At 39.9% G+C, this 14,443-nt stretch overlaps 1 protein-coding gene across 5 annotated transcripts in view; it reads right to left on the bottom strand.

Moving 5' to 3' along the window:
• The window catches only part of OTOA (otoancorin), a 32,913-nt gene that overhangs the window by 5,623 nt on the left and 12,847 nt on the right, over positions 1-14,443 (bottom strand). For all 5 annotated transcript variants that reach the window (XM_015877040.2, XM_015877039.2, XM_015877041.2 and 2 more), the window contains 12 exons: positions 14,065-14,205; positions 13,663-13,718; positions 13,319-13,436; positions 12,768-12,841; positions 12,412-12,547; positions 10,337-10,527; positions 9,552-9,645; positions 8,322-8,451; positions 4,870-5,057; positions 2,221-2,376; positions 1,161-1,303; positions 550-686 (listed from right to left, as the gene is read on the bottom strand). In XM_015877040.2, the coding sequence (XP_015732526.1) occupies positions 550-686; positions 1,161-1,303; positions 2,221-2,376; positions 4,870-5,057; positions 8,322-8,451; positions 9,552-9,645; positions 10,337-10,527; positions 12,412-12,547; positions 12,768-12,841; positions 13,319-13,436; positions 13,663-13,718; positions 14,065-14,205 (1,564 nt within the window). The remainder of the gene's footprint in view (positions 1-549; positions 687-1,160; positions 1,304-2,220; positions 2,377-4,869; positions 5,058-8,321; positions 8,452-9,551; positions 9,646-10,336; positions 10,528-12,411; positions 12,548-12,767; positions 12,842-13,318; positions 13,437-13,662; positions 13,719-14,064; positions 14,206-14,443) is intronic.

Below are 14,443 nucleotides of genomic sequence, written 5' to 3'. Positions count from 1 at the left end.
ATATGGGTTTTTTATTAGATTGACTTTTAGGGTAACGCTTGTGCAAAATATCTAATAAATGTATTTCTTCCATATGTTTCATTGAGGAATCCTGGTTCTTAATTTTTTTGTTTCTTACATTGTGTTCAAACATTACAAGTCCTCAGCCATTGGTGTGGAGCGTAATCTATCCAAAGGACCACTAAATAACTTCTGTGCTTGTAAAAGAAACAGTTGAGGGGAGATGTGATAACAATCTATGTAAGCCATAAGCAGCAGCATCAGAGAATGCTTCTTCACAGCCTCTTCTAAAACAGGAAGATTTAGGGAGCATTAAGTGAAATCACCAGAAGGCTTTAAAAGAAGTGCAGCAGGAGGCACCTCATGGAGACTACCACAACTTTTCCCAAGTGCAAAGAAATTACTGGATGTCCATCCCTGCAGGTGACTCCTCTCTGGAAGAAATTCATTTTGCCAGTCTAGAAAAACACACAGCTACGCGAAGTTGTCACTCAACACTTAATAACATTGCCTCACAACTATCACCATCTGCAGCCTGAAATTTGTTACCTGCTATAGTACCAATTTCCTGTAACACAGAGCCATTCCAGCTGGTCGCAGTTCCAAACACAGACTCTGTTATCTTCTTAAATTGCCTCAGTACAGGGGTGCTACACAGCAAGAGGCCAATTCTTGCAACAGCGGCACTGCAAAAGACAAGGTTAATGTGACAAGCTGCCATCACATGAAATACTAAAAGTGCCTGGAATATAGTCTGCAGTAGCAAGAACATAAACCCACTTCTGAGTTAAAATATATGTACAAACGTTGCAAGCAAATGTTTAATGTTTGGAGCAAAAACCCAGGCTTCACAGAATCACTGAATTTGGGAGAGACCTCTGGAAATCACCTAGTCCAGCCCTCTGCTAAAGCAGGTTCCCTACAGTAGGTTGCAAGGTCTTGTAGTGCATTGCTTGAATGGTGGGATACAAATGGCAGAGGAAATTTACAATGAATGTATTTTAAACAGACACTGTATGCTTTCTGTAGCGGCTACTGCCTTTCTTAAAGTGTTTAGAATGCAAAAAGAGCCCTTCAGGCACTGTAAATCTTAAAGGAAAACAAGTTTGCATTTTATCAATAGAGATATGAACAATTCCGTTATGTTTCAAATGCAGTACCTGAATTCAGCAGTCCTTATGGACATGATTTCCGTGGAGTTCAGAGCACAGAGAATAGCTCCCAATCCAACTAAATCAAAGCTTTTTAGTGTGCTCATTGTTTGCCCAGAATCTTCTAGAAAACTTTGCAAAATAGATCTTGCCTGCAGAAATAAGAAGATATTACATGCAAATGGAGTATATATAACTGAAGATTTTGCTTCCTGAAGCCCAAACTCATACTGGAAGCTATGGAGTGTTACAAAGGGACCATAAGTAATCCTGAGCCTCTCCAATGTAATTAATAGGAGTTCAGGAGGAGCACTGGCACCACCTTTTTGAGGCACTTAGGAGAGCATTTTCACAGCCTCTTCCCAAACGCATTAGAAGAATTCAGTATGTCTTCTCTTGGTCAAAGGTGACTATCTCCCTACAGGAAACAGGCACTGAAGTGCCTAACAGAGCTGCCAAATTCAGTTAAATTGCTAGAAAGAAGTGCAAGTTAATTAACAGGATTAATATGAATTATTTAGTTTTTCTAATATCAGGTTGTCTTGCCTTATTTAACTGACACTTTCTCTCAATTTAATATGAAAATCTATTGATGTAATCAGAAGTTATTCAAAGAAAGGAAGATGGAAGGAACATAGCATCCAAGTGGCATACTTGCTATCAACTTAGGTTTCCAGGGCAGTGAATGCTAGGGTTGGGGCGCACACTACCTCTTCAGTGATTACTCTTAGTGACAAAAGGCTTGCATCTTCCACCAGCACCATCTTTCCAGGGACCAGTGTGAGAGAAGCTATGGACCTCTTTTATTACTTGGTGGGCAAGAGCTAAGGAATACTGGTCACCACCACAATTAATACTGATTGACATTGACATCCTCTTGGCCATCTCAGTGGGGAAGCCAACAACCAGGCAGATATCAGTGCTGGCCGACCAGCTCTCATTTGTGATGGCCTCAGCTGAAGTCAACCAGCAGACAGTAGTAGGGGGTGCTGTATCGGTTTCCTAAGCAGTCCCAGGACTTTAATCCCGAAGGACATACATTCAGTGGTAAATTCAGTAACATGCTTACCTGGGCAACAGTCCATTCTGCTTGTTGACTGAGGACAGAAATGGTGTCAATTGAATGTAAATCTAGCTCTTCAATTTCATTTTCAGTGAGTGCCAGTGCAATGTGCCCCAGAGAAACAATATGGTAGCTCTTCCAGCCTAGCAGCGATCCCCAAACCTTTAGAACAGATTCATTAATTTATAACATCTGTTACATCATTGTGAATCTTCCTCTATGTACACCACTCCTCAAACACTTCTTTTTAAAATTCCCAGTACCTGCTATATGTTTCTTCACAAACAAAAGGCAGAGATGGGATATTGTGAAGGTGGGTACTGAAGTAATAACAGTTAGTTTATCTAAAATATCAAAATCCACGTACTGATAGTGATGAGTTCCTCTTCTAGCTTTATTTGTGGTACAGTTACAGTACAGGTTTAAAAGCTGTCACAGACCAGCCTAAGAAAGCTGTAATTTCAGGAAAAGATCAGCCTGGAATAGTGAATGGCCATCAAGAGCTAAAGGTCTCAGATACTTGAGCAGCTCTGCATGATGTCAGTCAGTACAGGGGAGTTTTCTCATGTGTGATTGTGCAAACAACTCCATATATGAACATAAAAGCACAGTCCTGGGATAAGCTGACTACTCCATGCAAATATTTTTTCCATTTTCAGAGAGCTGGTGTTTGCTCAACGACTCACAGAACACAAAGGGCCAGACCTCTGGGATAAGATGCTCTCCCCTCAGAGTTGGAGGCTGTGTGCTGACTGTGCACCCTGGCGATGCCCCAGGACTGTTGAGGTGTTCTGTCTCAACTATGACTCTCAGGGTAAGGATTTGTTTAAGGGAGCCTTTACCAGACCCTCACCATCTGACTGAGTATCCACTAGATCTTTTATGGCAGTTTTACAGCGTCATAAGGAAACAGAAAATAGCCCAAGTCTGGGAAACTTCAATCTTCTCCAAAGAAAAGACACAGTAAAAAGCATTACCTCAATTTTAATGCTACTAATTCTCTAGCTTAAGAGATACACGAAACACATAGAGTTAAAAATGTTGTGTGCCTGTTTCCTGATCTAGGTCATAAAATACAGAATCTGAGCAGCTTCATAAATAGTATTATCCGTGCTGAAGAAATCTCAGACATAATGGTATAAATAACACAGTGTATGAAAACTGAACATCTCCTTTGTCCTCATTCACCTAGAGACTACAAAACCATACATCTGTTACTATCACAGAGTCTGGAGACCTTCCACTTCCAAGTGAGTTAAGCTGCTTACGTTCATTAAGACACAATCTGATAACCAGACTTTTTTGAATTAGTTTGTGGCCACAAGTAGCGTGCAGTTTATTTTAGAGGAAATAAATCAATTTAGGAGAAATTAAATCTGGCTTAATCAAACCTTTAATCATAGATGCCCTTTAGTTAATAATATAACAACATCTTCTGCAAATAATTTCAAAGAGCTGTAGTTCCTTTGCCAGTACCAATTTCTCATGCTTGGAGTTGAGTGCAATAGCATGCTGCATCTGACAGATTAATATATAGAGTCTGTCCTTGTGTAGCAGCAGTCTGTCTCACCAGTACTCACATGGACCAAATAGACAAAATTCAGAGCACTACAGACCTGTGCATCTTTGAGTTGAATACAGGAGCACATCAACTTGTTGACTATTTCTCTAGAGCAGATAACACTCTGTAATCACACTATTATGCAACACTCTATAAAATACTTTAGTTTCCACCATCTCAGATAAGCATTAGTTTTATCATCCTCTAGATTTATTTTTATTTTTCCTTTTTCCACCCACATGCCTTTGTGTTGACAGAGGGAGGCAGATGGAAACATGTATTTGATGCAGTGGGCTGCTGTCCTGTCACAGCAGAGACACAGCTGCAGAGTCACGGTCAGACACCTGGTTAGTGCCCCTTCTCTTCAGGCATCTGTAATTTTGGAGTTTTAAAAGATGCACTGCTCTACTAAAAACTGCATTTCTGGATCCTCTTCCCAAGGCTCCACTGCTTTGGCTGCAACTGCCACTGTACAAAGATGCTGTCCAGGCTCACTTTGTCACAGTCTTCAGATCTCCAAGCATCTGCACTTGTCCTACTTGCAGCTAACTGCACTTGTAGACACTTCCTAACCTTGTTCTGTCATAACAATCCAGTGGAACCTAAAAATGAGTTCTAAAACATTGCATCATTTTGACACAATGGGATTCAGGAAAAGCTAGACAGGGGGAGATGGAGGCAGAGGGGAGACAACCTCTACCAGATACTGGTGATATGAAGCTGAAGACAGCCTGGGCATGCTAACCTCTTCATCTCTGGCTCTCAATGTAGGCAACTGAACGCTCTCAGCTGAATCCTCTGCAGGCTAACCAACAACCTACAGTATAGATTGCTGTTTTTTTCATTTATAAAAGAAAAGTGGGAAGGAAGCAACTGAAAAGCCATTGAAAAGCAAAAATGACAGCCAGTAGTTCAGAACAACTTGCTTTTTAACTCTAAAACAAAACAATAATCTTCTCATGTTATTTTTCTAATAAGCAACAGATAATCCTGAAGAAGTAGGACATCACCATAGCACAGCTACTTCAGAATACGGCTCAATAGCAGAAAGATAAATTATGGATTAGATTTTCTTTTACATACAGGACAGTTACCTGCTTGGCTTTTTCCTTCAAGGCCGTAAGTTGAGAGTTGTTAAAACTGGAGACAGTCCCAAGAAGTTCTACATTTTTGTCGAAAGTCCCTGCATCCATGCATTTCAGTTCCTGAGCTGACCAGTAGACATTGGCTTCTGCTAACTTAATAATTTCATCTGAAGAAGGGGCTCTGGTTCCCAGGCAACCTGAGGGAAAAGAAGTCAGATAGTTGGAGTATTTTTCAAAGAGACCAAAATAAAGAAATTCAATAGGAAGATTTAAGAGTTAGGAGTCTTATGGACTATGAATTAACTGCAACCAGTGTAATATTAATTAACTATCTTGCAATGAAATAATTTTCTTAAATATTTACATCATTGATATCTTGGATATAAAACTATAATTTGTCTAATTTGTGAGATTCAACTACATTCTTTGTCCTTCAAAGGCACTGCACAATGGAAAAGAAAATAGGAGTAGCACGTATTTCAGAACTGTTACAATACGGGATGCTACAATAAAACTAAAATCTGAAGGCACACAATGCTGAGAGCAACTGAGATCTTCCAAGTTTTTTTCAAGACCAGTTGCCTAAGGAATCAAACCCAGGTCTCTGAGATGGCCTCAGTGGAAGTCTCCATCCAGCTCTAATGCTGCTCAGAAAAATCAAAATTGAAACATATTTATATGTTGCAGCTGAATGAACTCCTCTACATCCAACCAGTCTGTTTCTGAATCCAGCTCAACAGGAAAGTATCAGACACAAGAAATCCCTTCATGCTGAAGTACCCTGACAGGGATATACAGCTTGTAAAACTCGCCTGACATTTAAACAAGGTGGGGACAGCAACTGGATGTGTCACAGAAGCATGGTGCTTGTCCTCCATGTCAAGTGAGTTGTTAAAATGTCAGGAATGAGAGAGAGTGTCTCACTTACAGCAGAACTGTTAGCACAGATGACCTGTGTTTAAAAATCTGATTTATGGGCAGCTTCCGGCCCCATGCATGATCAAATGAGAGATTTTCCACTGTGTTTTTTAACAAATCCTGGTCTTTGTTGGTGTAATCTACCTCTCATTTTGATAGAAAGCAGAAATTAGAGCCCTAACATGCTTGCTTACTGCTCTCTCTCTCCTGGCACTAATTTAGGAAAACCTTATTAAATGATGATCTAAACCAAACCTGAAGACATGTAGAGATTATATGGCCATCACCAGTAAAATGTAAGAATTCCACAGATGCTGCGTCAGAGCTCCCCAGATAAATAAACTGAAGTGAGGATGTATAAAGTAGATTTGCACTATGAAGGCAGGCAGAGGAGGGATTTATTTGCATCAAAGGAAGCTGCAGTAGTGGGTAGAACATTGAAAAGACTGAATCTGTTGAGCAAACAAAAATGTTGTTCAGTTTGCACTGCGCCAGCTGACATTCTGCTCTCCCTGTAGGTGCCTTCCTGTGAAGCTGCATCGTTTCACTTTCCCCTCCTGTAAAAGGTCAGCTTTTCCTATGTAAATACTGCCCAGTGCAGTTCCTTTCCCCAAGTCATGAAAACCTCGATTTTTTATTCTTGGAAAAGGAAAACATTGATTTTGTTATTTGCAATGCACCAGATACATTGGCACAGTTACAGAGGGAAATACTAATTAGAGTCCTGGCTTCGCTTCCAGTATCTGATGTTTCTTCATTCTTTCTTTTCCTAAATAATTATATCTAGTTTGATGAAGAACATACTACATAGATAACGTGCTATAACATCTCAGTGCTGGGAGTTAAACAACCTGAATTCTTTTTCCACCACTGCTGCTGCTTTCTGGTAGCATCTCAGACATACAGTTCCTGAATTTTGCCTCGAATGCTCCAATTTGCCATAAGCATCACCTCTGTTTTTCCCTTGATATAAGCATGGATGTATGAACCGTCACTAGCAATTATTTCTGCTATAACTATTTGCTCACAACCTGTAGGAGATGTTAAGTAGCAGGTCGGCATCATGCAGAGCATCCTTGTTATCCTAGAGCCATTCTTCTAACACCGCATTTTTCAGTAATTTAGAAACCAGCCATAAAACTTAATTCCTTACTGAAACTACGATGTGAGCTGTGTGGAGATTATGCTTGGCAACCCAACTTCAACACCATGCTTGAAGAACAGAAACATTTCTTGTTGGACCAGCACAAACAATTCCTACATTTTCCATCTTCCAGGCCCGCTCCCAGCTGCACCATCACACCCTGAGCACAGAGTGAGCAGCCTTGGAACCCTGTTATCTTCTCACAAACACCATTAGCTTCACTGGCGGGTTTATATTGCAATACAGATGAGACAGCTCTGCAACTGTATTGGACACGAGCTTGATTAGAGTATTTGGGATTGGTGGTGGTGTGATCAAGTTCTAAAGAAACATCTGTAAGGACATAAATGTTTTAATAATTAACGATTTGATGGTTTTCTACTGCAGAGAAGAGTGAATTTGATCCATATAGCTGGACTCTGCTACTCTATCAGCTTGATCCTGCTTTTTTAGAGCATGATAATTTGTAATGACTCCTCTGATCAATAGAGGTCACGGTTTTGTTCAGCCAGTGCAAAAATACAGTGCTGTAGAATGCTGTCTCCTGTATATGAATACAGCACTGTAAGTAATACCACAGCCATTATCCAGAGTTGCTGCTATATAAGTGGGAGGATTTCCATGCAGTCACAGGGGCCTGTTAAGAGCTTGGTCTTGTGCTGTTAGGCAGAACTGATGGGTAGGTTTTCAATGGTAGCCAGTACCAGCCTCCCTGAAACTGCTGGGTGCTCAACACTTGCAGAAGCTTCCCCCACAGCAAGGTTTTTCTCCACAGCACAAGATTAAATGGCTTAAAAATTCTGCATGGGTGAATATAAGATAAGGGAAAGAATTATTGTAATAGAATACAGTCAAAGTATGCACCTTCTACAAAGAAAATGATCCATTTGTCACCAGAGATTCTAGCAGATCGATAATAAATTTTAGATTATAACAAAACACAGTGCCACAACCAATGTCAGATTTCAGAACAGCTGAGTCAACATATGCTCATGTCTGGCAAAGGATTAACTATGCATTATCTTTTGGCACAACAGTAACTTGTCACTTCCTCAGCTTTTTAATTCAAGGAGCTTCATTTAGATTGCAAAGAAGAAAAAAAAAAAAAAAAAAAAAAAAGGTAAAAATCAACAAAAACCCCAATTCAAATAATCTTACAAGCATTCCAGGAGATACTTAACCTTGCAATGTAGCACTGAAATCAAGTGTTTCAGCAATTGATCAGTGCATCAAATGACTACAGGCAGCAGAGCAAAGACTTGCCATTGATGTGAGTAGGCCATTAAGTTACTGAGTGATTTCATTTCCGTTGTCCTCAGAATGCATATGAAAATCAAGGCAAAACAAAAACTCAGTCTGAGCACTCTGACACTGCACAGACCCCAGGTAAAACACTCACCTGGTGTGGTGAGATCTGGTTCTGTGCTGGCAGTGGCATTGAAGACAGATTCAAATACAGTTGATAGAAGCTCTTCGGCTGAAGAAAGTGGTCCGACTGTCTTTGCTATTCGCAAAACGATATCTGGAAACTTCAAAAGGAACAAAAAGAAACTTTTCTTTTAAAGGAAATCATTTTGGAGAGAGATGTGTGCAGATATCAGCTAAATGGAGGTCGGTAACAGCTCAGCCTCCTTCCTCTGCTTGCAGATGTTTAGCAAGCTTCTGAAAAGTTAGCAGCAGCTGTTTAGGGAAAAAAGTACTAAAAACAAAGTAAATTCTGAGAGATTCTCCCCCTACCACACCCTCTCAGATTCTGGCAACATCTGGGCACTGCCTGATTGCTCACTGTGTAGAACAAACTCCTCTGTTCATAATGTACAACATGGAAAATACTTTATTTTCCTTACTTCAAATTTGTCAAATAAATACAAAAATTGAGGATAGGGACTAGTCAAATTAGGAGAAATATTTTTACCTGTTCATCTTCTTTAGGGCTTTTGTGATGCTTTGGTATCTCTACGCTGCCCTCCTGGACACCTCCCTCTCAGTTATGAGTTCTATTCTATTTGTCAATTATAAGCACTAACTCCTGAGAAAAAGTTGATGACTCTGCTCACATATTTCTGCAGAATAATGTATTCCTTCTTCCAGAAGAGTTTATCCATGTACATAAATAGTCGTAAGATTGTATGAACTAAAGAGGGCAAAGAAACTACAAGATACAGTGCTGAGGCTATTAGTTGTTGTTAATAGTTGTGTGCCAAACTGGCCCTTGGGCAAAGGGCCACATGAGTAAATGCTGATTTGATCAACATGAGTCCATTATTAACAGGATAAGAAACATAACTTATTTGGTTGAAAGGCAGGGGAATGGAGGAAATAATGCTACTCAGAATACAGTTCTAAAAATATTTGTGTCTGCATCCTTTTAAACACAGCACATTTTTTACTACATGACAGTGTGCAATTGTCACTGTATACGTGCAAATAATTGCCTACAATGGAGAAGAAATCTCAGAAATTCTGATGAAGGAAAAAATGTGTGAGCGGATAAAAGCATGGTTACTGGCCAAAATAATTATTTACCTGGTTTAACATTCAGGTTACCTAATCTAGGCTGTTATAGCACTAATAAACACAAATTCAAACGTAATGTTTAATAAATTGAAACGATAGAATAAGAACATACCTTTTCAGCAAGGACATTCAGTTCTCCTTTTGACAGCTGAGATATGAATGGTCCAACATCTAATGTTGTTTCAGCTGTCCAGTTCTTTGGAGAGCTGAAAAAACATTTTAGAACATTTTATTAATGAAGAATGCTTGCAATCAATGATGAAAAACTTGTAACCAGAAAAATCCTGACAACTAGGAGGAAGCTGAATGAGCAACTCAAATAACCGGGAGTACCCAAGCGACAGACTGGGACTAAAGGGATGCTTGGAAACTAAGTGTTCAATCTTAGCCTTCAGAGGCCAGACATCTCTTCGTATGCAAGTGAGAAATGTTACATTCTTGCCAGAGGACAGCTTTGTTTTTGGCATGGCTGATACAGTAGCGTGGTTCTCCTAATGATATCTAACACTCTCTCCTCTGTTGTTTCAACTGGTCGAATACATCCCCCTGCTTCGTCTTCTGGCTCTCCAGTTGCCACAGGTGCCTGCAGTTTTCTTCTCAAACCAGTGCACAAGTGTGAGAATTCTTCAGCTCCCCGTGCCATACTCCACCATTAACTCCCAGCTCTTGCCACACCAGAGATTTTTCATGCCTGCCCCTTCTCAACCATTTTGCTATCTCTCTTTTTTCCTCTAGGACTTTACTTGTTCAGGACGTCCCTTGGGCTGTAGTTTGTTCCACAGTTATCACATTACACACCTGAACAGAAGTGTAATTCTTGTGAACAGAGAGCACTGCCTTAATACCCTGCATACCTTAACTGTCAGCAGAAGCAAGGTACTACACCTAATACCTTACCCATATAACTCAAGGAGTTTGTATTTAATTTCAGCTTTCTGCTCGTGGCTGAGCTGTCGGCAGAGTTTGAATTGATGAAGGGCTGTTTCCATTGCCTTCAGAGACATTCTGCCATGTAGAAAAGCTGGAGGTAAGTGGCAGATTAGATTTCCAAGTAGGTCAACATCATATTCATCAGCAATGGAGCCATTCTGAAACAAGAAGCATTTACTTTGTTGACGGAGCTAATCTTGGCTCTTTTCCTGTATCACTCAACTGCATCACAACACATTTAAGCTCTGTGACCCTTTAAGGAACAAAGACACTACAGTTTGCACCAGCAACTTAATCTACAGTTTCTCTTGAAGCCACATTATACTTCTTGCTCTTACCACCACAACTGGCGATATTTAATAAGCACTTGTTGAGCTCTAGTGCATTCTTTGTTTATTTCATATTGAGCCACACATAAAATATAATGTAAAATGCCTCCACAGACTCCAGGTGACCACTCAGTAAGTGCAGAATCAGTACAGTTCTGTCTGCCAGGAGAGTCCTCCCATGGCCCTGTGTGGCAACGGGGCCACAAGCTCCTGTTACCACAGAACTCTACTCTGCAGAGTTTCTCTATCCAAAAGACCAGGGATTGTAGGGCTGGTTCATGTGCACAAGGACATGAATATTCAAAGCTGCATCAAAAAGTAGCTTTCCTTTAAAAAATGAGCAGAAATCCCAAAATCTTCCTGGTACAGCTGTCTGTGCCACAAGCAGCTCTGAAGGAGTGGCAATAGTTGGAGCTGCAAATGGGTTGGCAGGGTCAGGCTGTCCCAACCACCTCACTGTGGTCAGAGATATTTCCTGAGAATACTTTGTAATGCACACAGAGGCATTTTTCTTTGAAAAATATTTCCTTAGGCAGATAATAGCAAAATCAAAACAGTGCATAAAGAAAATACAAGAATACAAACAGGTGAGACAGAAAACTCAATGCAAACGGTGACTGACATCTCTGTATGAAATGCAGTGCAGCAATGAGTGCAAGCAGAACCACAGGATGGTTGATTCTGGATGAATCTAGAGATTGCCTGGTCCAACCCCTGGGCTCAAAGCAGGTCAGCTACAGCCAGTTGCCTGGGGTCTCACTGGGTTGGATTTTGCTCCCCCTGAGCAACCTGTCCCAGTGTTCAAACACCCTTCAGTAACAAAAGCCTTTTCCTTATATTTACTGGGGATTTCCTGTATTTCAGTTTGTGCCCTTGTGATCTTATACTGGTAAGATCCCACCTGAGCCTTCTCTTCTCCAGGAGAACAAATTACAAACAGAGGCATTATTTTGATCTACATGAAAAATACATGAACTCTCTATGTTGATCTATAACAAATCCTCACTGCAGAGCTGTTTCAAAAGCACCTCTTGGTATCTCTGGCATAACAGGAATCTTTGAACTCTAACAGACACCAGGCTTCTGTTAGGGATAAATTAGGAGTTGGTAAAACTGCATATCACTGCCTATAGACAAGTACAATCCAGAAAGCCACACATTGTTTGCTGTACTTTAAACAAAGACAATAACCGAGTCTTAGGATTCAGATCTACTGGTATTTCCAACAAGCCATTTTTGTATTGTTCTTTAAAATATTTAAATTAAATGTGTATTTTTTTCCAGTATTTCTAGGCAGCAAACCTAATTTGGAACCCTGTATAAAGGAGTAAGCACAGTTCATCCTAAGCGAGAAAAGCATTTCTGTTGAAACATGAAGATTTGCAGCATTTCTTTAAGTGATGCTACAGTCTTAAATTGCTGCTGCTTGTGATGAAGGAATTGCCATGCTATGGTACTGCCTTTTGGTTTGCCAGGCCCATCAGCTACAGTTTCACTGCACCAATACAGAGCAGGAGAGCCAGTGTCTCCAGCTGATGTCTATCTACAGGAGACCGGGAGTATCTTTGTGCACCCTGGAGACTACAAGCAGGCAGTATAACTTTGTGATGCACCGTATGACAATAAACAAAGAGAAAGCTGATCAGCCACTCTCAATGAGTTTGGGTTGTGTGCAGCCCCCCCTCCACCACTGACCCACCTACCAATACCTACCAAGCATTCCTGCACTTTCTGCAGCACAGTTTCTTTTTTGTGAAAGCTTGGACTCAAGAGGTCCATCTCAGTCTTCCCAAGGCTTTCAATGAAAGGGACACACAGAGGGCCTGAAATGTGCTCCAGGTACTCAATCCTGCAAAAGAATTAGAATGTTCTCAGAATGCACACCTGACCATCAGATGCCAGTATCCACACCCATAATATCTGTGGGGACAGAAAACCTCAGAGATGAGTCTGAACATCAAAAATTATAAATTGCAGCTTATTAAAAAAAAAAAAAAGTGCTCAGAAGAACAACTCAAAACACACTGCTACAGGTGTGCTAACTTCAGATACAGGGAGATGCAACTTACGGAAGCACCAAGAAGAAGAAGGGAGGAATGGATGCATTGGAGACTTCCCAAAACTTCCAAGCCAAACAATTAATCTAAAAGCAACAAAAATCAAGATCTTAAGCATTTGTTATTTTTGAGGAACAATGGAAATACAGCTTGTAAATCAGCATATCGGAAACTGTGTGACATCTTCAGAAGTTTAGAGTTTGCTTTCTACAGAAATCTGTGACAAAACATTCTATGTTTGGGTGCATGAGAGTGCTAGTATTTTTTTCAAATAAATAAATAAATAAATAAATGTATATATATTTCCAAAAAGATTGCTTATGGATTAGTAAGTTGGAATGGCTGTAAAAACTTCTTGCAATTCATAAGTACCAAATGAAATTGCCAAAATGAAGTATGATAAATAACAAATTAATGCATACATGATTGAAATGAAGTATGTTAACAGATAAGTTCATGTGTACAAGATCTGGAAAAAAATCTGACAAAAGATCAAATTCCAGTTTACTTGCAGTTTGGATATTGAGTACATTTATGCACACAAAGTCTTTTTCCAGTTTTACCTGATATGGAGAAAGCAGATGAAGATTATTTTCGAAGACTTTGAAATGATTTAAAAAAGAGTCTGTGCCCATACTTTCAATCAGCTCACAAGTCACTCCTTTCAGAAGCTGTCCTGTACTGATATGGAAAGCAAAGTTCAATCTTTTCAGTGTTTTTAGCAGAATCTAGTCCTCACTCCCCACAGCCAAAGGTTTAATTTCTATAACCACCTCTCTTTTCTTTCTTGTAATCTAAAGGCGATCAAAACTTGTAAATAAATAAACAAACACAAAATAGTACAAAATAGCCACATGAAGTTTACCTTGAAGTTGCTCTGGTAACAGAACTAGATTATCATCCATACCTTAGGAGGTCAACGGAGGAACTTTTCTTAGATAGTAACTCATAGAGATACAAGGCCTGAAATAAAAGCCACCACATTAAAACTTCAGTAATACAGCTGGAATATGCAACAACCACTGCAAGGTTTCTGTATGTTTAATTCTATCAGGGACTCTAAAGACCTTTTTGGAGTCTAGAATGGTCAACCACAAAGTCTAGTACCCAGTGGTGAATCTGCTCTTCACATCAGTGACCGGCACTGGGGGATGATGTTAAACACATTCCTTGCACATGGCCATGGAATAATAAGGTTTGAAGAGAGCTCTGGAGGTCACGTGGTCTAACCTTCCATCTCTGGACAGAGCCAGAGGAATAGCTGTATATGCAAGCATTTAATATACAATTATTATATTTTAATTTTTACCTGGCTGCTTCTTAGCTCTTTTTCTTTCATCATTGAAGAATTATATCCGTTCTCCTTCCATAAATCAGAAAGAGATATTTCTCTAAAGAAAGCTCCTTGTATATCTGTGACCAGTGAAGAAAAATCTGTGGATGAAGCTATCTAAAAAGTGCGAGAGACAAACACAGGACATTTCAGAACTGATGCTTCGATTTACAGGATTTGTCTTTCTATTCTGTGTAATATTTCTCTGAAGAGCATAAAAGAAAAACATGTCAGGATCAAAAAAGCCATGGAAGTAAGCTGGAGGGAACCTCCAAAACACACTTAGTACTAAAAAAAAAAAAACACCCAATGAAACACTAGAAATATTAACCATTGAGCTTATTCCAAGTCTCAG

Source organism: Coturnix japonica, chromosome 14 (assembly GCF_001577835.2).
Source record: "Coturnix japonica isolate 7356 chromosome 14, Coturnix japonica 2.1, whole genome shotgun sequence".
Taxonomy (NCBI): domain Eukaryota; kingdom Metazoa; phylum Chordata; class Aves; order Galliformes; family Phasianidae; genus Coturnix; species Coturnix japonica.
This window is presented reverse-complemented; position numbering and strand designations above follow the sequence as displayed.